Consider the following 25,568-nt stretch of genomic DNA (forward strand, 5'->3'; position numbering starts at 1 on the left):
GAAAAATGCAAAAAGAGATGTGATAAAGAGTTTTGACACTAGAGAGATTTATAAAATACCACAAAACAACATATAAAAGGGAGAAAACGCTATTTTAAGGTACTCAACCATGAAATGGCATTTGAAGGTTGTAATATTAGATAATGCACATTTTTAGAGCTCCAGCCACCACTTCAAGCAATATAATATTTACTAAAATGTGTAAAAGTCATTAAGACAATAGATGGTGTTATTTTTTAACAGCTTTCACAGTGAGTGGAGATCTATTGCCCTTACTAAATACTGGCATGATGGAAAAATGCAAGATTTTTATGTACATTGCCAATCTTAATGCTGATTAACTCACCTATCCATGCTAGAAGTACTCTGAAGATTCACACAGTGACTCAAACCAAGATTAATATAGTAAACTGTTAAGTAAAAACCAGTATGTGTATTCTCACAGCCCTTGCAAGTATGATATTGGAAGTTAGGAGACTTTCAGTTTAAACAAAAAGCAGTGAGATGAATTCTCCTACTTGTCACTCCTTATCCTGGCAGGAAAGTAATAAACTTGCATTATGAAATCACTTCCCAGGGTATCATCTTTCAACTATACCATCAAAAATCTAGTCAGTGTAAAGAACATAGGAGCTTCTAGAAAAAAAGAAACTTACATGTTCTAGTTTTAAGGAGAAAAAAAAATACCATTGTTACTTTGTTCCTCCTAAGATTCTAAAAAAAAAAAAAAAAAAAAAAAAAAAAAAAAAAAAAAAACCTTCATTTTTAATGATGCCTTGGATCAAAAAGACAAAAGGAAACTTCACTTATGTCTTCTGTGACTAGAGGTAATTCCCTTGAAACACAAAGCTGTTTAATTTTCATTAACTTTGCTGTTTTCAGCCTCTATCTGAAGACCGAGAACGCTGTTAATGATCAGATGAAACACATTGACCACTGACCCTTCCCTTACAGGAATTGGTCTGCCTACTCTTATTCCACTTTTAGGCAAGGGGATGCGCAGACACAAGGCTGGTTTCCTGAGACCTTTCCCATCCTCCTCTGTTTGTTTTGGGTTCTGCCTCTTGATGCTGAAGTAGATCAAAGCACCTGCAAAGCTGAAGCTTTCTCATTGTCTTTCCAGTCCTGGTGTGACAGAAGCTGAGGAAGAAGAAAAAGAATGTTTGAAGTGGCTACAATAGTATTTCTATTTCATCCATCCTGGCAAGAGCTGAGTTGTGTAGGAAGGATGTCTACCTATTGTGGAAGCTTTTTTCTGTGAAGTCAGACAGAAATAATCATTTGGAGGTAGGTTTTTGTAGGAAGGAGAGGTACACATATTCAGTGTAGTGAGTTGGTCTGCAGTTAAGGCAGGGAGTCTCAAATTGGAGTTAAATGGAAAACCCTCAACATATAGACGATTATACACTTAAACAGCCTTCCTTTGAATAAAGCATTGGATATTTTGTAGTTACTCGGAAAACAGCTAAGTGCACAGAAATGCAAAGAATTCAGAAACTATAGAAAGTAGTCTTCTGGGCTGGAGAGATGGCTCAGCAGTTAAGAGCACTGCTCTTCCAGATGTACAGAGTTCAGTTTCCAGCAACTACATGGTGGCTCACAACCATCTGTAATGGGATCTGATGCCCTCTTCTGGTGTGTCTGAAAACAGCTACAGTGTACTTATAAATAAAATAATAATAATAGAAACAAATTAGTCTACTAGATAGGTCAGTGGTGAGAGCTAAACATTTAATGTTCTTGAAAATCTCTAATTAGTATTGTCCTCATTCTTGGGTCATATAATTATCTTCATCATTGTGTGTGTGTGTGTGTGTGTGTGTGTGTGTCTGTGTGTGTGTGTGTGTCTGTGTGTATGTGTGTATGTATACACATCTAAAGTTAAATGAAAATTTTAAATATTAAATTTTTATTAATAATGTAACATAGCATTTTTGATTTTGACATAAATTGTCAAATGTACTTGAAAAGTGAAATTTTCCAAAGTTGTCTTCCAGTAACAAGTTTTATTTCATCCTTCTTTACCATCTTTGTTACTATCACTCTTTATCCCTCTATAGTTTCTTTTCATCATCATTATAAAATTCCCCAATAGTTTATCTTTTATTCCATTTGTGTAGAATATATATGTAGTATCGAAACTTACATAGTCTTCAATATGTTGTTTACCTACCTGGACATAATATCATCTGAATATGTATGTATACATTTACATTTGTGTGGGCACATATTTGTGCACATGTGTGTGGAGGTGTGATTGTGATGTATAGTGTCATCTTCAACTACGCTCTTCTTCATCGATTGAAGCAGGATCTCCTAATTGAGACTAAATGTCATCAAAATAGCTAATGTGGCTAGCCAGCTTGCTCCAGAGATCTCCTGAGTATTGAAATCACATGTAGATGGCCATGATCACCTGTCATTTCTGTGTGCTCATAAATCTCCTGTCCTCATACTTGCTTAGCAAGTATTTTAAGCACAGGCTCACATCAATAGCTGTTTATGTAAATACACATTTATGGTATTTCGGCTGGAAATTGTTAATACGTCCCAGGCATACTGAAAAATTATTAAGGGTTCTGATTTTAATGTAACAATAATGTTGAACTTTCATAAATCGCCTTCATAAAAAGGCTTCATAAGCAGGTTAATAATGACTGCTATCAAGTAAACTTCATAATAACACAGATTCAGGTTTGATACATTCAGTTCTTTTGACAAATATACCTAAAAGTTTGTGAGGAACCTCATATGTCACTCTGAACATTTCACTGCAGAATGAATATTAATAAATCTAATCACATGAATGTTTCATCACAAGTTTCTTTTTTTTAAATTAATGCCTAATCCTTCATAAAGAAAAAATAAGAGGATATATGTGTGAAGAGCAGATGGAAGATTTTTGGAAAACCTGAAAAGCTGTATTTTTCTGACACTTCCTTCCTCTGAAAACACACTCCCAGCTTGTGCTTACACCTTAAGCTTGCAACTTTTGTTATCATCTACACAATTCTCCCATACTTAGAATCTATACACTATTCATGTCGAACAATGACTGTGTGTTTTATGTGTCTCATATGACAATTCTTCACAGAGTGAATGTCTTTACACACTTCAGCCAGTCCTACATATCAAATCTCAAAGCCCCAAGTGAAGGAACTTGGAGATGGGATGTTGGAAGGTAATTTAATCCAAATGAATTCATTAGGATGGACCTCTAAAGATCATAGTTGTTCTCTTGTGATAGGAGACACCCATTCCTCCATCTGAGGCTTCAGAAAGCTCTTCTGTAGAGTGGACACCAGGATGCCTAATAATGGAGTAAACTTGTTCATTCTCTGAATGTTGGCCTCACCAGCTTCTAAAGGACAATAGCTTTAAAGGAGGTAGTTTTCTCTGTATGAGTCATAAAATCTGTGGCATTTTATTTGTACAAATGTGCTAAGGAAAGTTGCATTTGTGTTTCAGGTGATTGTGATTGTTTCTACCGGCAGACGCTAACCTAACCCAGTCAAAGGAGAAAGAGGACATATTAAAAGGAGATCAAGAAGTGCACAGAATTAAAGGGAAGGCAGAATGAAGAGAACTAGTCATTTTCTCTGTGTCAACCATGCAGTTAAAATTTGGTTATCATCCAGGGATTTCCATTAAATGCCCAACCACTCTCCAGTCTAGGGTATGATGCTCATTGTCATAAAATAGAAACTAATTATTTTTTAGTTCAACCAAGTTGGTATATATAATTCAGGACTTGATAAATGACCTTCAGCCACAATAGTCTTTAATTTTTCTTTCCTCCAGCTTGGGCATTTTAAATGAGAAGGGAGATGGTGGCAATGAACCATCTTAAAGAGTAGAAATATGATCCATATATGTCTGCAGCAAGTGCTCTTACACACAGCCATCTTACCAGCCCTTAATTCCATCATTTAAAAGGCTAATTTTTGCAGTATGTAACTTTCTCAATTTTAAAGGAAAGTCTTTAGAAATTATAAAAATAAAATTTGTGTGAAAACTCCAAAAAAGGAAAAATTGAGTACTGCAAATATGCTTTTCAAGTTTTCATTAAAGTTCCATCCCTAAACCTGCAGCTCTGGACTCAGCGTTCAGATGATGGGCGGTATTTTAGCATCTACTCTCTTGACTCAGCATTATGTTATGAGACTGACAATTGTTGGCGAATGTAGTTTATTTTCATTCTCGTACATTGTTATATTTACAGCTTTTGTAGTGTATGTAAAACTACCTGATGGTTATTTGGTTGATTACATGGAATCATGTATGAGTACAGTTCATGAAAACGTTGATAACTGAGCTGTGGGGTATGCACATGCTAACTAATTACAAGAATGAACAACATCACTGCTTCTTTTTCTGGGTCTTGCCAACATTTTCCATATAGCACATTCATGAAATTTTCTGAATTTGTCAACTCAGACCTTTAACTACAAAATGTGATACACTGAGAGACTGTATTTTGGAGCCCTGGGAATTACAGAATCAATACCCCTCTCCCCGAAGAAAAAAGGTAGGCTTTACTTTGATGATCTTATCTTGCCTGGGGCACCATCTTTTCTTCCTTTTGTATGCTCTGAGAGAAGGATTAAAGTTTTGACATTATTTTGTGTAAGAATATGACCCTAAGGAAATGTTTTACTTCCCAACAGTCCACTCCTAAATACTACTTGTTGGGCTTTATACCTCACTATACTAATTTTGAGTATACAGGAACATTCCATCTAAAACATCAGCTTTTGTTATTATCAATATGTTTTTTAAAATGTGGACATTTTATGGCATATATTAATAATTAATATATATGTTAACCCAATATCCATTGTTATCTAGGTGTAAATTTAATTTGTATTTTCCTGATAACTTCCAAATTTGTAGATTTGTTTCTATATTTACTGGCTCCTGACTTTTGTGAATATAATGACCATTACTAAATTTTGTGTTGATTCTTTCCTTTGGGTTTGTAATTTTTAAATATGTGTGAATCACTCATTGGTTTCAAGTGTTTCCAATAAAATCTCCCACTCTATAATCTATTCTTCCATGACTTAATGGTTTCTTTTATTGAACAAGAAGTTTTAAATTCAGTGTTGCCTGGTTTTAAAATCTTTTTATATTGTCAGTAACACTAGTTCATTTTTATTCAATTCCTTCTGTCTCTGTCGTTGTCTCTGTTTCTGTCTTTATAGTGTGTGTGTGTGTGTGTGTGTGTGTGTGTGTGTGTGTGTATGTGCATGAGATCTCCAGTGTGTGTGTCTCTCTGTGTGTGTATATATGTGTGTGCATGAGATCTCCTGTGCCATGGTTCATGTATAATAGATCACAATTTTCTGGAGTCAGTTCTCTCATTCTATCATTTGGGTCTTGGGATGCAACTCTAGGGAACAGGGTAGTCAAAAATACCTGTACCGGCTAAGCCATCTTCCCTTCCACAGCTAGAGGATCAAAGCTTCCTGTAAGACTGCATCTTACAGCAGGTATAGAGGGGCAGGACCACCACTTATGGTAGCTGGGAAGCTGAAAGAAACAAGTCAGAAAACACTTGAGTAAGGTATATTTTCAGGAAGTACCTCCAGCTTATTACTTAGGCTTTTGATGTTGGGACAAGATACTGTGACTGAATGCAACTTCTGGAAGTTTATTTTGACTCAAGTTTCCCAAAAGAAAGTCCCTAATGGTTAAGAAAGCATGGCAGCAGCTCACCAGAGCAAGAAACTGAAGAATCATGTCGTTCTCCAACCACATGTAGAAAGCAAAGACAGCAAACTAGAAGCAGTGTAAGATCTGAGCTCTTGAAATCCACCCTACATGACTTCTTTCTTTAGTGAGGCAGTGCTCACTAGGGGAGGAGACCAACTACTCACTGAGCATATAAATAGGCATTTTGCATCCCTCAATACAAACTGATCTATTAATTCCAGTTTCCTACTTTTATCAGTGCAACTGGTAAAAACAAAGATGCTTCATGATCCAGGCAATGGCTTGCTAAATTGATCTCTTAGTGCAAATGAGAACTGGCCTTTGAAGGTTACTATACCTATAGATGCCCCATTGCTGAGCACTGTTTGCCTTCAGTAAGAATCATATCCAAACCATAACATACATGCACAAATATGTCACATACATAGTTTAGAATGATATATCATATATAATATATATTTAGTATTTCCCATCTATATTTATAAATGTCATTCAGTTACAGTTTGCCCTGTTTATAATATTTTTGTTAGATGTTGTATAAATAGTTTTCTATCTTTATGAGATATGTTAGAATAATGTTATTCAGTATTTTTATAAATATATGTATGGGTTTGACAAAATCTTATCTGTATTATATGATTCACATTTAAGTCTATAGTCTAGTCTTTAGGATTATTACTAAATATCAGTTTTATTTTGTTGCAGCACAGTTTTGGTCTTCTATTTATTCTTCTGTTTGCTTTATAAAGATTGTGTTTTCTGGGAATTTATGTTCTACATATTTTAATATCTTTTTTCTTTCTTATGTTTTTAATTGAACAACTTCATTTTAAAAAACAGATAAATATACAGACTTTAAAAGCATTTTTGCATAAGAGTATATGAATACATTTTTGTCAGTACTTGATTTTTTTTCAAGGTTTGATAGTAAGCATTGAAACCTTACTAGTTACAATAAGCCTGAAGTACATATAAAACAAAACATACATGGAAATCACAAAGTTTTCTTGGTGTGTAAAGATTAATCATGATGATTTTTCAATTTTTTTACTGGCCTTTATTGTTCTTGAACTTCATATAGTCTTTGAGTTGAATCTGAGGTGTTCAGAGCTTTCTGGGATTAGTATCCAATTATTAGTGACTGCATATTATGTTGCTTCTTATGTGACTTGGTTATCTCACTCAGGATGATATCCCCTAGATGCATCTATTTTCTTAAGAATTTCATAAAGTCATTATTTCTGATAGCTGAGTAGTACTCCATTGTGTAAATATACCACAATTTTTGTATCTATTCATCTACTGAAGGACACCTGATTTCTTTCCAGATTCTGGCTATTATAAATAGGGCTGCTATGAACATTGTGGTGCATGTGTTTTTGTTGTATGCTGGACCATCTCTGGGGTATATGCTCAGAAGTAGAATAACTGGATTTTCAGGTATTACTATGTCCAATTTTCTGAAGAACCGTCAAACTTATTTCCAGAGTGATTGTACCAGTTTAAAACTTCACCAACAGTGGAGAAGGGTTCCTCTTTCTACAAATCCTCACAAGCGTCTGCTTTCATTTGAATTTTTGATCTTAGCCATTCTGACTGGTGTTAGGTGGAATCTCAGGGTTGTTTTGACTTACACTTCCCTGATGACTAAGGATGTTGAACACTTCCTTAGATGCTTCTCAGCCATTTGATATTCCTCAATTGAAAACTTTTTGTTTAGCTCTGTACCCCATTTTTTAATAGGATTGTTTGATTTTCTGGTGTCTAACTTCTTGAATTCTTTCTATACCTTGGATATTAGAACTCTATCAGATGTGGGGTTGGTAAAGATCTTTTCCCAATCTGTTGGCTGCTGTTTTGTTTTCATGACAGTGTCCTTAGCCTTTCAAAAACTTTGCAATCTCATTAAGTACCATTTGTTGATATTGGACCTTAGAGCATGAGCAATTGGTGTTCTGTTCAGAAAATTTTCTCCTGTTCCTATGTGTTCTAAGGTTTTCCCTACTTTCTCTTCTAATAGTTTCAGTGTATGTAGTTTAATGTGGAGATCTTTGAACCACTTGCACTTGATTTTGTACAAGTAGATAAGGAAGGGTCTATTTTCATTCTTTGGCATGCTGAGTGCCACTTGGACCAACACTATTTGTTGAAGAGGCTGTCCTTTCTCCATTGAATGTTTAAAGTTCCTTTGTCAAAATTCAAGTGACCATATTTATGAGGGCTCATTTTCTGGATCTTCTATTTTATTCCATTGATCCATTTGCCTATCTCTGTATGAATACCATGCAGTATTTAGCACAATTGCCTTGTAATATAGCGGAGGTCAGGGATGGAGATTCCTTCTGATGTTTTCTTATTCTTGAGGATGGATTTCACTATTCCAGGTCTTTTGTTTTTCCAGATGAAATTGCACATTGCTCTTTCCAACTCTATGAAGAATTGGGTTGGAATTTTGATGGAGATTACATTGAATCTGTAGATTGCTTGGCCAATTTTACAATGTTGATCCTTTCAATACATGAGCATGGGAGATCTTTTCATTTTCTGATATCTTCCTCAATTTCCTTCTTCAGAGTTTTGCGGTTTTTGTCATATAGGTCCTTCACCTCCTTAGCGTCACACCAACATATGTCATATTGGTTGTGACTATTGTGAAGGATATCTTTTCCCTAATTTCTTTCTGTGCATGTTTGTCCTTTGAGTAGAGGAATGTTACTGATTTGTTTGAGTTAATTATATATCCAACCACTTTGCCGAACTTGTTTATCAGCTGTAGAAGTTCTCTGGTGGATTTTTTGGGGTCACTTATGTACACTATCCTGTCATCTGCGAACAATGATGCTTTTACTTCGTCCTTTCCAATTTTATCTCTTTGATTTCCTCTTGACATCTAATTACTCCTGCCAGGACTTCCAGTACTATGTTGAATAGGTATGGGGAGAGTGGGCAGCCTTGTCTAGTCCCTGATTTTAGTGGGATTCCTTTAAGTTTCTCACTGTTAATTTTGGTGTTGGTTATTGATTTGCTGTATATTGCTTTTATTATGTTTAGGTATGGGCCTTGGATTTCTCTTTTTTCCAAGACTTTTAACATGAAGGGGTGTTGAATTTTGTCAAATGCTTTCTCAACATCTAGTGAGAGGACCATGTGGTTTTTTTTTTTTTTTTTTTTTTTTTTTTTGAGTTTGTTTATATGGTGGATTATTTTGATGGATTTCAGTATATTAACATATACCTGCATCCCAGGGATGAAGCCTACTTGATCATGGTGAATGATCATTTTGATGTGTTCTTGGATTCTGTTTGCAAGGATTTTGTTGAGTATTTTTGCACCAATGTTTATAAGATAGATTGACCATAAGTTCTCTTTCCTTGTAGGGTCTTTGTGTGGTTTAGGAATGAGGGTTGTTGTGGCCTCAAAAAAATGAGTAGGGAGTGTTCCACCTGACTCTAATTTCTGGAATACTTGGGAGACTATTGGTATCAGGTCATCAATAAAAATCTGATAGAATTCTGCACTGAACCCATCTGGACCTGTGCTTGATTTGGTTGGGAGGCTTTTGTTTTTTTAGGTGTTATGGGATTATTAAGATGGTTACTTGGTCCTGGTTTAACTTTAGTATTTGGTATCTGTCTAGGAATTCATCCATTTCCTCCAGATTTTCCAGTTTTGTTGAGTATAGGCTTTTGTAGTAGGATCTGATGATTTCTTGAATTTCCTCTGTTTCCATTGTTATGTCTCCATTATCATTTCTGATTTTGTTAATTTTGATACTCTCTCTTTGCCCTCTAGTTAGTCTGGTTAAGGGTTCATCAATCCTGTTAATTTTCTCAAGAATCAGCCTTAATTTTGTTGATTCTTTGAATGGTTCTTTTTGTTTCTATTTGGTCAATTTCTGCTCTGAGTTTGCTTATTTCTTGCCATCTACTTCTCTTGGGTGTATCTGCTTCCTTTTGTTCTAGAGCTTTCATCTGTGCTGTCAAGTTGCTAGTGTATGCTCTCTCCAGGTCCATTTTGGTAGCACCCAGAAATAAGTTTTCCTCTCCTTGCTGCTTTCATTATATCCCATCGGTTTGGGTATGTTATGTTTTCATTTTCATTAAATTCTAGAAAGTCCTTATTTCTTTCTTTATTTGTTATTTGACCAGGCTATTGTTTAATAGAGCATTGTTTATTTTCCATGTGAATAAGGGCTTTTTGTTGTCTTTGTTGTCATTAAAGACTATAGTTAGACCATGGTGATCTGATAGGATGCATGGGATTATTTCAATCTTTTTATATCTATTGATGCTTGGTTTTTTTTTTCTTTTTTCTTTTTTTTCTTTCTTTCTTTTTTTATTTTTTTTTTTTTTTACTGATTATGTGGTCAATTTTAGAGAAGGTGCTGTGAGGTGCTGAGAAGAAGGTGTATCATCTTATTTTAGGATGAAATGTTGTGTCTATTATTTAGTTTCAATCTGTCCTTGGTCAGTTTCTGTTTCCATGATCTGTCCATTGATAAGAGTTGTGTGTTGAGGGCTCCCACTATTATTGTGTGGGGTGCAATATATTTTTTGATATTTAGTAGGGTTTCTTTTATGAATATTGATGCTCTTATATTTGGAGCATGTATGTTAAGGATTGAGAGTTCCTCCTGACAAATTTTATCTGTAATGATTAAAAAGTGTCCTTCCTCATCTTTTTTGATAACTTTTGGTTGAAAATCTACTTTATTCAATATTAGAATGGCTACTCCAGCTTTTTTCTGGGGGGCATTTACTTATAAGGTTTTATCCCAGTGTTTTATTCTGCAATAATGTCTTTCTTTGTCTCTGAGATGTGTTTCTTGCATGCAGCAAAATACTGTATTCTGTTTATGTATCAAATCTGATACCCTATGTCTTTTTATTGGGGAATTGAGTCCATTTTTGTTAACAGATATTAAGGAATAATGGTTGCTGTTTCCTGCTATTTTTGCTTTAAGAGGTAGAATTGTGCCTGTGTCTCTTTCTTCTTTTGGTTTTCTTGCTTAGGTATTTTCTTGTTTTTACTAGGGTGTAGTTTCCCTCCTTCTATTGGGTTTTCCACCTATAATTCGTTGTAGTGCTGGATTTTTCGTCAGATATTGTGCAAATTTAGTTTTGTCCTGGAATATCTTGGTCTCTCCATCTGTGGTGACTTAGAGTTTTGCTGGGTATAGAAGCTTGGGCTGACACTTGTGTTCTCTTAGGGTCTGCATGATGTCTGTCCAGGATCTTCTAGCTTTCATAGTCTCTGTTTAGAAGTCAGGTGTGATTCTGATTGGTCTTCCTTTATATGTTACATGACCTTTTCTCCTTACCTCTTTTAATATTCTTTCTTTGCTTTGGGCACTTGCCTTTTGACTAATATGTATCGGGAGCAATTTCTTTTCTGGTCCACTCTATTTGGAGTTCTGTAGGCTTCTTTTATGCTCATGTCATCTCATTCTTAAGCCTATGGAAGTTTTCTTCTATGATTTTGTTGAAGATATTTACTGTGCCTCTTATTTGATATTCTTCACCCTCTTCTATTTCTATTATCCTTAGGTTTGGTCTTCTCATTATGTCCTGGATCTCCTAGACATTTTGGGTTAAAAGCATTTTAGGTTTTGCATCTTTTCTGACTGTTGTCTATGTTTTTAATGTTGTCTTCGGCCCCTGAGATTCTTTCTTTCATGTCTTGTAGTATGTTGGAGATGCTTGCATCTGTGACTCCTGATTTTGTTTTTAGGTTTTCTACCTCTAATTTTTTCTCTTTTAGTGTTTTCTGTATTGTTTCTACTTCGATTTTAAGTTCCCTCTTCAATTCCTTCACTTCTGTGGTTCATTTTTTCTCTAGTTCTTTGAGTGTTTCTCTTGTTTCCTCTTTAGTAGCTTCTATTTCTTTATGCTTTTCCTCCCGTTCTTATTTAAAGATCTCCATCCATCATCTTGATGTATGATTTCAGGTCTGAGTCTTCTTTTTCTGGATTGTTTGGCATTCTGCTGTTTGCTGTGATGGGAGAGCTGGGTTCCGGTATTGCCAGGTTGTCTTGGTTTCCCTGGTGTATGTCCTTTAGCTTTCCTTTTGCCTTCTTGTTGTCTGTGATTATATGTGGTCTTGTTGTCAGTGATTGGTTCCCATCCCTCACGTGTACCTGGCCTGTGTCCCTGGATCTCTGCTCTTTTAGGTGGCAAATGGCTTGAGCATTTGGTCTGCACACAAGGTCTTCTGGGTGGAAACCAATTCCTTATGGCAGATTTTCTGTTCCCCTGAACTGATCAGGGGACCGTTGTTTCTGCGCACCAGGCCCAGCCCTTTCTGTGCCCAGGCTACTTGCAGTACAGGCTCACCAGGCCTGTTTCATTGGATCTCTGCTGTTACTGATTTCAAAAGGCCTGAGCATTTGGTCTGCATGCAATGCCCTTCCAGGTTGCATCTGAGTGCCTAAGGCACAGTTCCTGATCCCCTGAACCAATCAGGGGAGCCACACTTGGCCCAGTCCTCTCTGTTCCCCAGCTACTCGAAGAGCAGTCTCACCAGGCCTGTGTCCCTGGATCTCCACTGTTCCAGGTGGCCTTCATATTCATCCTTTTAGTTTTGTATACCTGTCATCCTTTAATTATTTGATCTACAATAGTTCTTCCATATCAACTGCTGCCATTTGCTGCAAGGACAGATTTTCCCTTTGATTTATTTACTTTCATGTTCATTATATATTTTATACTTTGTTTTACAAGATATTTTTCATCATGGATTATTATTATTTTTTACTAACAATACTTATGTTTAGTTATTACATTATATGTGTGTCTCCCATTCTGTCAATTGCTCGGTTTATGTATTTGCAGAAACTCTATTGGTAACAACAAAAACAAAAAAACAAAACAAAACAAAACAAAAAGTAAATTTTCAGACCAGTATGGGAGAAAGAAGAGAGGCTCTCCATGGGTGGAAGCCCAGTACAGGCATTATTTTGCACATCTTTCTCTCCCATGCCTTCCTGTTTTATTTTACATTCACTTATTCACCATGCTTAGTTTGTTTTTATGCTCAGTTTCTCTGTATTGGCTACCTCTTTATCTTTGATTATAGTATGGAATTGGTAATAGCTTTAATGTTTAAAAGCTAGATATAAAGTTAGAATGATGGTTCATATCTTTATAACATGCTTACAGAGGTTGAGGCAGGAGAATTCTCAAGAAGTTCAGCATGAATTCCAGTGTGAGATCCTGTCTCAAAAATCAAAACACAGGGCTGGAGAGACAGCTCAGCAGCTAAGAGCACTGATTGCTCTTCTTGAGGATCGAGGTTGATTCTCAACCTGTCACCTGCCTAAAACTCCAGTTCTATACAATTGGATACTCTTTAGGCTTGCTCAGGCACCAGACATGCACAGAGTACACATACATACATGTAATCACATGTTCATATACACAAAATAAAAATAAAATTTAAAAGTATAAAGTAGGGGCACCTGGTAATGAAAAATGGACCTGCTTTTCCTAGTCTTGCAGACTGGCATTTCTTTTATTGACTCAAAGTTTTATTATATTTACATAAGATAACTGTTCCCGCTTCCTGTGACGGTTTCTTAGAAACAAACCTCTACACATATTTTGGACAGCTCAGGAAGTTATTTCTATAAGTTCTGGGACATCGATAGCCAAGTCATCAAATATTTTAAATATCAGAAAAGTATAAAGTTCATTCCTATTGCTCCCATATTCTGGGAAACCACAAGCAACAAAATTGTGTTTTTCAGAGCATTTAACACTGCCAGAGAGCTTACTGGTCCGTGTCTGGGAATATTTAAGTAGCTACTTCGGTATTAACACTACTTATTTTACACATATTGAAGTAATCCATATGTTCAATATGATTTTATACATATCGATGTGTCAGGAACATCATTTCTCTGACGTTTCAGATCCTGACTAACAGGAGTAGCACTGAAGAGCAGGTACCTTCATTTTCCTTGCCTTAGGTACTAACCCTCCACCAAGGTCTCCTAAGTTCATTAACACCGGGCTTCCAAATACTTTGGAAATTGACACAGAGAAAAGCAGAATAACATTAAGAACCACAAACTTGGCATTGGTTTGTCAGTGTGGTGCATATTTGAAGTTTTCTTTATTTTTTCCCTCTCTTTTCTTTGTGAGAAGCCTTTTGGGAAAGAAAATTCCCCATTCCTCTCTTTTTTCTTTTTTTTTTTTAATTGGAAATTTTTGCGTTTACATTTCAGATGTTATCCCTTTTTTACAAACCCATCCTCCCTTCCCATAGCCTCCATGAAGGCGCTCCCTCTCCCAACCACACCTCCTCACCTCAGCACCTTGGCATTGATGTACAGTGGGAAAAGGGTCCTTCACTGGACCAAAGTCCTCTCCTCCCATTGATGTCAGAAAATTCTATCCTCTGCTGCATATGGACCTCAGGCCATGGGTCTCCTTGTGTGAACTCACTGGTTGGTGATTTAGTCCCTGGGAGCTCTGGTGGGTTTGGATAGTTGATAATTTTGTTTTTGCCATGGGGTTGCAGACCCTTTCAGCTCCTTCAGTCCATTCAGTAGCTCCTTCATTGGGGTCCTTGTGTTCAGTCTGATGGTTAGCTGCAAGCATCCTCCTCTGTATCAATATGGCTCTGGCAGAGGCTCTGCTTTTTCTATGTGTCAATATAAATTTTTTTCAGAGTTTTCTTTAAAAGAATAAAGTTTGGTACAGTGAAATGTAAAAGATAGTATTCTGAATACAGTAGTTTTGGTTTATTGTGTTTTTCTTTTCTAAATGTATGGGGCTCTTCTGTGGGAGAAAAATGTACTTGTTATTTAGAGGCAAACTTGACTCTTTAGTTTATGATGTGATAAACATGGGTAACAATTGAAGGTCAAGAACATGAAACGAGAAAGCAAATCATCATAGTATTTTTAGGGCACCATCTAAACTCAAAGATGATGTAGCTTTATTTGAATTTTATGTAACATTTATTTGGCAAGAACGCATTGGCAAAAACACATTGGTTTTTTTTTTTTCAGATAATCCATCATTATTCTGTATAAATTGAAAGATTTTAGTCAAAATGTGTCCATGATGGAACTTTTTAATACTCTTTAGATTTATGCATATTATAACAACAATTTTTATATTAAACTATTTCAACATTGATCCATGTCAGAAGATGACCACGGGTAAACTACTGAAGCTCAAAAAGATGAAAAGAGAAAACAAATAATTGTATTGATTTCAGGTCACCATCAACCCCCCTCCCAAAAAAAAAAATGAAACGAGCAAAGATGATGTGGCTTCATTTAAATTCTAGGTAACATTTATGTGGCAAGAAATCATTATCATGAAAATTATTTCAACATTGATCTAAGCCATGTGTTATACAAGAAAACCCACTGGGATAATGGCATATTCTGTCAATTGCCCAGTACAGATTTCGCTAGGATGTCCACCCACTAAGCGTTTCATATTCTCTTAGTTCAAGTGAAGCACTGTATTTTAAATTTTCAGTAGTTTAAATTAAGTCAAACTTTACATTAAATATCCACATGTAAATAGTGAAACTACCACAAAGTATATAGCATGTTATTTACATTTATGAAATGAAATATGTAAATTGTAAAGCTCTGTATATATATATATATATATATATATATGTATATATATATATATATATATATATATATATATATATATATATATATGTACACATACACACATACACACACACACATATATCACTGTTTTAGGGTCTGCCACAGTTATTAATATCTTAAAATACATTTAATGAATTGGTTAACTACATGAAACAGGTTATCAAAGAGATATCTTAAGTAAATAAAGAGACAATTAACATCTTTATGATCTATTCTCTTGAAATGCCCTAGATTGTAAAATGTTATAGCCAGGTCCAAGCTAGTGGGAGTTTCAGATGCTTTCCCGAGCTGGAGCTGAGATTCACAGATTGTTCACTGTGTAACATGCTTACCAGCCCTTCTTCCTTAACTTAACACCTACAGTGGTGCACACTTTCCTATGTACAAACAAGGTTTCAAAGAAGCAGCATGTAGAAAACAGTGAATGATCCCAGGCTCACATTAAATCAGAAAAATGAGCACAAGTAATTACCAGTTCCATTCTTTTGCCTTCATAGAATTTCCATGTCTGTTTAGAATATCAAACAAAATGGTAAAGTATTTCAAGGTATATAGAACAAACCCCTGCCTGAACAAATTAAATTCTTAGTTGTAGCATCGTTGCTAATTCTGTGTTGAATTTCTGCTATCAACGCTCTATGTATCATGAATTATTTTAGTATTGATGTAAAACTGACCAATTTAGGTCAGCTATCATTTTCTTTTGAAATAAATCATGTTTTATACATTTTTTATGGAGCAGCTTTAAATTCTTGGCTGAATTAATAAATACAGCTTCTACAATACATTTACAGAGCAACCCCTTCTGTTCCTTATATTATTTTTTTTGGGGGTCAGCAGTAATTTTACTGCTAGAAATGAGAAAAAATAGAAAAATGATTAATATAGAGCTAAACTATGTAAAGGATTTTAAAAGATGGCATAGGGATGGTGAGCTGGCTCTACAGTTAAGAGTACTTGACTCTCTTCCTAATTTCTGTAACTCAAGCTGTAGTGGATCAGTTCCTTCTTCTGGCATTGTGGTTACCTGTGTACATGCTCCATATATGGGCCCCACATGTACATAAACATCAAAATGAATATTTAAAAGTTTAATAAAGTAAAACACAGCATTTAGATGTTGTCAAGAGGATAATGGAAAGTGATAAATTTTGGCCAGGCTGTAATCTCACAAAATGTTTGTGAAATTTATGTACAGATTTATTCTTCCCATCTTTTACTTTCTGTTGAGGTGATGAAATGTCCTGACAATTGCAATCAACTGAGAATTGGCTTATTTCACTGCCTATCTCAAGGGTATAGTCCATCTTGACAGAGAAGCCAAGACAGCAGGACTTTGAAGCTACTGCAAACATCACATCTACAATCAGGAGGCAGAGATGAATCAAACTTTGCTCTCTTTCCCCATATTATGTAGTCTGGCATCCTTGCTATGGATAGGTACATCCCACAATAAGTAAGAATTGCCATTTTAGTTAATGTAATTAATATAACCCCAACATCATGCCTAGAAACCCATCCCCAAAGTGAGTCTAGATTTGGTTCAGTTGACAGTGACCATTAACAATGGTTTCTAAATGTAATTTTATTCAAATAGCTCTATCTCTTTGAAGATATGCAACAATGATTTGGTTTTAGCCTTATGTTGTACAGTAAAGGGTTTCAGTCAATCTTGGTGGCTATCATCTTTTCAGGGTGTCTCGTTTAGCATGGACAACATATCTATGCTGATAAATAAGTCAGGTATGAAAAATGTTTGCTATATATGCATGCAGGAAAGTAGTATTTGAAAGTGAAAACTGAGAAGAATTTTTCTACATGTTAAAACATGACATGCAAGATAAAAGTCATTCTTTCCTACCTTGAATATTTTAAAAATATTTATTTAACCTTTTTTACACTCCAGATTTGATCCCCCTTCTGGTCTACCCTCTCACTGTTCTACATCCTGCAAACTCCCTGCTCCCTGCCAGGTCACCAGGAGGAGAATGTCCCACCACCCCCATCCCCTCACCCACCTACCAGACTTCCCCACTCCCTGGAGCCTCCAGTCTCTTGAGGGTTAGGTGCATCTTCTCTGACTAAACCCAGACTGGGCAGTCCTCTGTTGTGTATATGTTGGGGGCCTCATATCAGCTGGTGTATACTGCCTGGTTGGTGGCCAATGTCTGAGAGATCTCAGAGGTCCAGGTTAATTGAGACTGTTGGTCTTGCTAGATGGTTGCCCTACTCTTCTGCTTCTTCAGTTTTTCCCTAATTCAGCCACAGGCTCAGCAGCTTCTGTCCATTAGTTGAATGTTATTCTTTTTTTCAGTTTTGTACAAAATCAAGCTTATTAATATTTATAAGTGGTACAACATCAAATTTTGAGGAGAAACCTATCTCATTCCCCTTCCTATGCTTTTATAAGGGTACTCTCCCCCACCCACCCACTCCATCCTGTCTCCCCACTTCTACACTGGGGCATCAAGCCTTCACAGGACCAAGGGCTTCTCCTCCTCTTGATGTCTAGCAAGGCCTTCTTCTGCTACACATGCAGCTGGAGCCATGTGTACTTATTGGTTGGTAGTTTAGTCCCTGGGAGCTTTGTGGGGTCTGGTTTGTTGATACTGTTTTTCTTCCTATAGGTTACAAAGCCCTTCAGTTTCTTCAATCTTTTCTCTAACTTCTTCATTGGGGACCCCATACTTAGTCTAATGGTTGGCTTGGAATATCTGCCTCTGTATTTGTCAGGCTCTGGATTAGCCTCTTAAGAGACAACTATATCAGGCTCCTGTCATCATGCACTTCTTGGCGTCCATAACAGTGTCTGGATTTTGTGACTGTATATGGGTTGGATCCCCCAGTGGGACAGCCTCGATGGCTTTTCTGTCAGTCTTTGCTTCACACTTTGTTTTCTATTTTCTCCTGTGGGTATTTTATTCTCCCTTCTAAGAAGGACTGAGGCATCCACACTTTGGTCTTCCTTCTTCTTGAGCTGTATGTGGTCTGTGAATTGTATCTTGGGTATCCTAAGATTCTGGGCTAATGTCCACTTACTGGTGAGTGCATACCATGTGTGTGTTCTTTGATTTTTGTTGTAAATACACAAAATGAAGCCATTATCTTATCTGTAGTGGAACTATCCCCAGAAGAGGGTAATGGAAGGTGCAAACAACCTGGGGTTTAACTGAGATAACAACTTTAACAATGAAAAACCAAATTAGCATATAATGAGACATCAAATTTTATAACATAGACATATATTATCTAAACTATTTGAATGGAGACTTTTCAGTTTATATAATTTAATACTACTTAATTTAAATTTTGGCATTTCCATGTCTATGTGAAAGTCTTATAATTATCTGGAAAACCTGGGTTTAGAATTATTATACTTTCAAAATGCAAGCAGAACTATTGGTCAGAGATACCACCACTTGTTTTCATGAGATTGCAAAGTAAGCAAGTTCACCTTTGTTTCTAAGCTTTAGTGTAAAGAAATATCATTTTAATACTTCTTTATATTTCCAATCAGATATAATCTGATTCATAAATTTTAGAGATAACCTCTGAGGCCTGTAGGAAAGCTTGCTTATCTCACTGTAACCATCTCTCTGATGTCCCTGATGAATTTTAACCTGACCTTGATTTATAACTTTCTTTGTAAGACTATGAAATCAATTCCATTAACATGAAATTTAGTGTAACTCAAATATATATTCCCGGGCCATGGCCACTCAAAATTTGCCTATAGGACAGACTATCGTTTAGACCCTTAAAATAATAATTGGAACAAGAAGAAACAGATCCTGCAGAGTTTCCAGCAACAAAACATCAACCAAAAATGCACATGGAGGGTCCCATGGCTCCAGCAGCAGATGTAGCAGAGGATGACATTGTCTGGCATCAGTTGTAGAGGAGACCCTTGGTCATGTGAAGGCTCGATATCCCACCATAGAAAAATACTAGGGCAGTGAGGTGGGAGTAGGTGGGAGTGTGGGGGAGCATCCTCATAGAAGAAAGTGGGAGGGAAGAAGGGATAGAGGGTTTATTGAAGGGAAACCTGAAGGGAGATAAAATTTGAAATGTAAAGAAGTAAAATAACCAATAAAATTTAAAAACAGAACAAATAATAATAATAATAATAATAATAATAATAATAATAATAAAAATAATAGGGGTAAAATAAAAGAAACATCTGTTGGTTATGCAGATTGTTTATTGATGTACTCATATATGCAATGAAGACAAGGAGCTGTCAGTATTTCCATAGAAATACTAAAAATTTGTCTTAAAATGTTGTAATCAAACTAACATTTGACTATTTACTCTTTTCCGTAATACAGGATAAGTTTAGTGAGTGAAATTTCTATTAACACATATTTCATGAAAACTAGTTTTGATGTTACGATTTGAAATCATCTGGCATTGTCTCCAGGCTTCCAGATGCTGCACCATAAAACGGATTTGGGAAAGAATAGCTGGAACCCTATGGGGGAAACGTACATTTAGAAGGTTAGTATTTTCCAGAGTGAAATAGAAAACTTCCAAAAGGATCATGAAGAATGAACAATAGTTCTAATAAATATTCACAGGCGCGAGTACAGGAACACCCCCGAGCCTTGCTCTAGCATCAGCAGCACACATTAGTAGCTCACACTAACATGTCTCTGACATGGAGTCTCATAACATATGTTATCAGGGCCGTGTGGACATGGGTCTCCCTGCCTTCCCTCAACTATGAGAGCAGGAGAAATTCAGAAGGCTGTGTGTTTTCCTTCTCTCCTGTGCAGTTTCACCCAGTTTGTTACCTAGACTAAAGCTAAATAAAGGTAATAACGCAGGAGCAGCTGGAGAGCAGCAGCAGCAGCAGCAGTAGCACCACCACCACCACCACCACCACCAGCAGCAGCAGCAATGATAACAACCACAGCAACAAGATCTTTGAGTGAGTAGGATTAAACTTGTAGAGGATATTACAAAGTCTAAAATATGACCAGTTCTCTGGGAAAACCTTGTTTCTTCAATAAATACCTTGCAAGAGGAAAATGAAGAGAATGGAGTATGTAAAAACTAAAACAGCCTTGAAAGACCTAGCTATCCATTTGTATTTGTGTCCTTTAAAAAGATTCTGATTTTAGAGTAGAGCACCAACAAAAACTAAACCCAACTATAATATCCTTTTTTATATGTAATATAATTGGAGCAGGTTAAACACTGAAATATATTTGATATATTGATATTATTTTGATACTGCTTCACCTTTAGGCATGAAGCCATGGGCATGTTTGAAATGTGTTTTTATTTCTGAAAGATAAAAGTGAAGTTTCACACTTAAAGAATAGCTGTGATTTTCTTAAGAAATCAGAAGTAGGTTGAGTAACCTACAATAAGAAAAGTGACAAAACAGAGCTAAATATTGAACATATGTTATGGTAGATTATGGCTGATTGAGACATCTTCTTCCTCTTCTTACCAAATCAATAGCAGGATAAGACATTTCTGTAAGAGCTTTTGAAAAAATATTTGAGATAAGAGTACTTTTCTATTATATAAAAGAACTGAGAATACATTTAAGTCATTTTTCTAAAATAACAGAAAGAGATATGACAGGGGTTCTTCCCTGGTTATCCATAATGAACTAAAAGTTGAATTTTAAAAAGAATGCTAAAGGGGAGTAATTTATGTTTTATCAAAAAATAAAATGCAATTCTGAATTTTTGCCTCGAGTGATTAATTGGAACCTGCAATAAAATCTGCTTGGAAGCATGATGAAGATAGGCCTTTGATCTAGATCTGTCCCTGTGCATTCTAAGACACACACACACACACACACACACACACACAACACACACACAAACTATAGAAAAGTCGTCTTCTCTGGGAAATGTAGGGAATATTCAGTTATCCTTTACCCACTTTTTATGAACTACCCATTTCTTGAGATAACTAAGATACAAATTTTCACATCTAAAGCTTTTCACCTTAGTTTCTTCTAGAACTAGCATTTATCAGACACCAAAGCTTATCTAAGTTGGGGGTAAAGTGATCAAGTTTCTTATCTTCATTGAAAATAGAAATAATTAACCTTTCTGATCCAATTGATTAAAAATTTTATCTCCATGGGTAATTATTAATAACGGCGTAGGGAAATGTTTGATTTGTTCACTGAATCAACCACATTAAAATCCTTCATGGAGAAACAGCCAAGATCCAGGGAAACAAGCCTGGTAAGAAGGTGTTCCAACTAGCCAGGACACACAGATATCTCTGCAGAGCACATGAAAGTGTGACCACCCCTCCCCCACTTGGTTCAGGAAACCAATAACCCAGCATCTGGCTACTCCCAGCCAGAGGACTTTGAGTGCAGAACAGGCACTCAGACCATCCACCACCAGGAACAGTGGAGATCCAGAGACACAGGCCTTGTGAGAAGGTGTTCCAAGTAGCCAGGGAGCAGGAGATCCAGGGACACAAGCCAGGTATAAGGGAGAGGCAAGAACCAATCACTGACAACAAGACCACATATAATCACAGACAACAAGAAGGCAAAAGGAAATCTAAAGGACATACACCAGGGAAACCAAGACAACCTGGCAACACCAGAACCCAGCTCTCCCATCACAGCAAACATTGGAATGCCAAACAATCCAGAAAAAGAAGACTCAGACCTGAAATCATACCTCAAGGTGATGATAGAGATCCTTAAACAAGAATGGAAGGAAAGGCATAAAATACTAGAAGCATTTAAAGAGGAAACAAGAAAAACACTTAAAGAAATCAAAGAACTAGAGGAAAGCAGAACCAGAGATGAAGGAATGAAAGAAGGAATTTAAAACGGAAATGGACACAATAAAGAAAACACTAAAAGAGACAACCCTAGAGGTGGAGAACCTAAAAAAGAAATCAGGAGTCACAGATGCAAGTATCTTCAACAGACTGCAAGAGATGGAAGAGAGAATCTCTGGGGCTGAAGACAACATTGAAAACATAGACAAAACACTCAGAGAAGATGAAAAAACCAAAAAGTTCCTAAACTCAAAATGACCAGTGGATCCAGGACACAATGAGAAGACCAACCTAAGGATAATAGGAATAGAAGAGAGCAAAGAATATCAAATATGAAGCACAGTACATATCTTCAACAAAATTGTAGAAGAAAATTTCCCTACCCTTAAGAATGAGATGACCATGAGCATAAAACAAGCCTGCAGAACTCCAGATAGGTTGAACCAGAAAAGATATTCCTCCGGACATATAATAGTCAAAACGCCAAGTTCCCAAAGCAAAGAAAAAAAAATTAAAAGCAGTAAGGGAAAAAGGCAATGAACATATAAAGGCAGACCAATCAGAATCACACCTGATTTCTCAACAGAAACTATGAAAGCTAGAAAAGCCTGGACAGACATCATACAGACCTTAAGAGAGCACAGGTGCCAGCCAAAGCTGCTATACCCAGCAAAACTCTCAATCACCATAGATGGAGAGACTAAGATATTCCAAGACAAAACTAAATTTACACAATATCTGACCAAAAACCCAAAACTACAACAAATTATAGGTGGAAAACCCAAAAGAACAAGGGGAACTACATCCTAATAAAAACAAGAAAACTCCTAAGCAAGAAAAGAAAAGGAAGAAAGACATACAGGCACAATTCAAGCTCCAAAAGTAAAAATAGTAGGAAACAGCAACCACTATTCCTTGATATCTGTTAACATAAATGGACTAAATTCCCCCCCCCCCCAAAAAAAGATGTAGGCTATCAGACTGGTTACATAAACAAAACCCAGCATTTTGTTGCATACAGTAAACTCTTCTCAGAGACAAAGACAGACACTATCTCAGAGTAAAAGGTTGGGAAAAAACCTCTAAGCAAATGGCCCCCAAGAAGCAAGTTAGAGTGGCCATACTAATGTCGAATAAAGTATATTTTCAGCCAAATTTATCAAAAAAGATAAGTAAGGATACTTTTTACTCAATATGGAAGGAAATTTTTCAGGAGGAATTCTCAATCCTTAACATATATGCTCCAAATACAAAAGCACTGATATTCATAAAAGAAACTCTACTAAAGCTCAAAAAATATATTGTGCCCCACATAATAACAGTGGGAGACCTCAATACCCCACTCTCACCAATGGACAGAGCATGGAAACAAAAACTAAACAAAAACACTGTAAAATTAGCAGAGGTTATGAACCAACTGGAATTAATAGATATCTACATATCATCCTAAAACAAAAGAATACACCTTCTCAGCACCTCATGGCACATTCTCAATAACTGACCATATAATTGTTAACAAAACGATCTTTAATAGATTGAAATACTCCCATGCATCCTCTCAGATAACCATGGTCGAAGGCAGGTCTTTAAAATAACAAAGAAAACAGAAAGGCCATATACACATGGAAACTAAACAATGCTCTATTAAATGATAGCAGGGTCATAGAGGAAATAAAGAAAGAAATTAAGGAGTTTCTAGAATTCAATGAAAACAAAAACACAAAATACCAAATGTATGGAATGGAATGAAAGCAGTACTGAGAGAAAAAGTCATAGATCTGAGTGTTTCCAAAAGAAACTGGAGAGAGCATACAGTAGTAACTTGACAGCACAGTTGAAAGTTCTAGAACAAAAGGAAGCAGTTACACCCAAGAGGAGTAGATGTCAAGAAATAATCAAACTTAGGCCAGAAATACACCAAATAGAAACAAAAAGACCATTCAAAGTATCAACAAAAACAAGAGCTTGTTCTTTGAGAAAATTAACAATATTGATAAACCCTTAGCCAGACTAATTAGAGGGCAAAGAGAGAGTATCCAAATTTACAAAATCAGAAATGAAAGTGAAGACATAACAACTGAAACTGAGGAAATTCAAGAAATCATCAGATCCTACTATAAAAGATTATACTCAACAAAGCTGGAAAGGCTCAAAAACATTGATGAATTCCTAGAGAGATATCAGATACTAAAGTTAAACCAGGACTAGGTAAACCATCTAAATAATCCCAAAACACCTAAAGAAATAGAAGCAGTCATCAAAAGCCTCCCAACCAAAAAAATCCCAGGTCCAGATGGGTTCAGCGCAGAATTTTACCATATATTTATTGACGACCTAATACCAATACTCTCCAAACTATTCCACAAAATAGAATCATTTGGAATACTACCTAAATCATTTTTTGAGGCTACAATAACCATTGTTCCTAAAACACACATAGACCCTGCAAGGAAAGATAACTTCAAACCAATCTAACTTATGAACATTGATGCAAATATACTCAACAAAATCCTTGCAAACTGAATCCAAGAACACATCAAAATGATCGTTCACCATAATCAAGTAGGCTTCATCCCAAGGATGCAGGAATGGTATAATGTAAAGAAATCCATCAATGTAATCCACCATATAAACAAACTCAAAGATAAAAACCACATGGTCATCTCACTAGATCCTGAGAAAGCATTTGACAAAATTCAATACCCCTTCATGTTAAAAGTCTTAGAAAGAACAGGAATCCAGGCCCATACCTACACAATATAAAAGCAAAATAGAGAAAACCAACAGCCAACATCAAACTTCACAGTGGGAAACTTGAAGCAATCCCACTAAAATCAGGGACTGGACAAGGCTGCCCTCTCTCCCTTCATATTCAACATAGTACTGGAAGACCTGGCCTGAGCAATTAGACAGCATAAGGATATCAAAGGATACAAATTTGAAAGGAAGAAGTAAAAACATCACTATTTTCAGATGACATGATAGTGTACTTACATGACCCCACAGATTCCACCAGAGAATTCTTACAGCTGATAAACAAGTTCAGTAAAGTGGCTGGATATAAAATTAAGTCAATCAAATCAGTAGTCTATCACTACTCAAAGGACAAACATATGGAGAAAGAAATTAGGGAAAAGATACCCTTCACAATAGTCACAAAAACTATAAAATACCTTGGTGTGACTCTAACTAATCAAGGAAGGACCTGTATGACAAGAACTTCAATCATCTGAAGAAGGAAATCGTGAAAGAGCTCAGAAAATGGAAACATCTCCCATGATCATCATGGATTACAATGATCAACATTGTAAAAATGGCCATATTACCAAAAGCTATCTACAGAATCAATGCAATCCCCATCAAAATAACAACCCAATTCTTCACTGAGTTGTTATGAGCAATGTGCAATTTCATATGGAATAACAAAAGACCTAGAATAGCA

General features: G+C 36.1%; 1 protein-coding gene across 1 annotated transcript in view; it reads right to left on the reverse strand.

Annotated features, from left to right (window-relative positions):
- Positions 1-19,742: 19,742 nt before the first annotated feature.
- Positions 19,743-25,568, reverse strand: part of MALRD1 (MAM and LDL receptor class A domain containing 1) — a gene marked incomplete at both ends in the record, with an annotated part of 691,362 nt that continues 685,536 nt past the window's right edge. The window contains one exon of the mRNA XM_080918486.1: positions 19,743-19,826. Within this exon, the coding sequence (XP_080774612.1) occupies positions 19,743-19,826 (84 nt within the window). The remainder of the gene's footprint in view (positions 19,827-25,568) is intronic.

Source organism: Micromys minutus, assembly GCF_963924665.1.
Source record: "Micromys minutus genome assembly, chromosome: 6".
Lineage (NCBI taxonomy): Eukaryota > Metazoa > Chordata > Mammalia > Rodentia > Muridae > Micromys > Micromys minutus.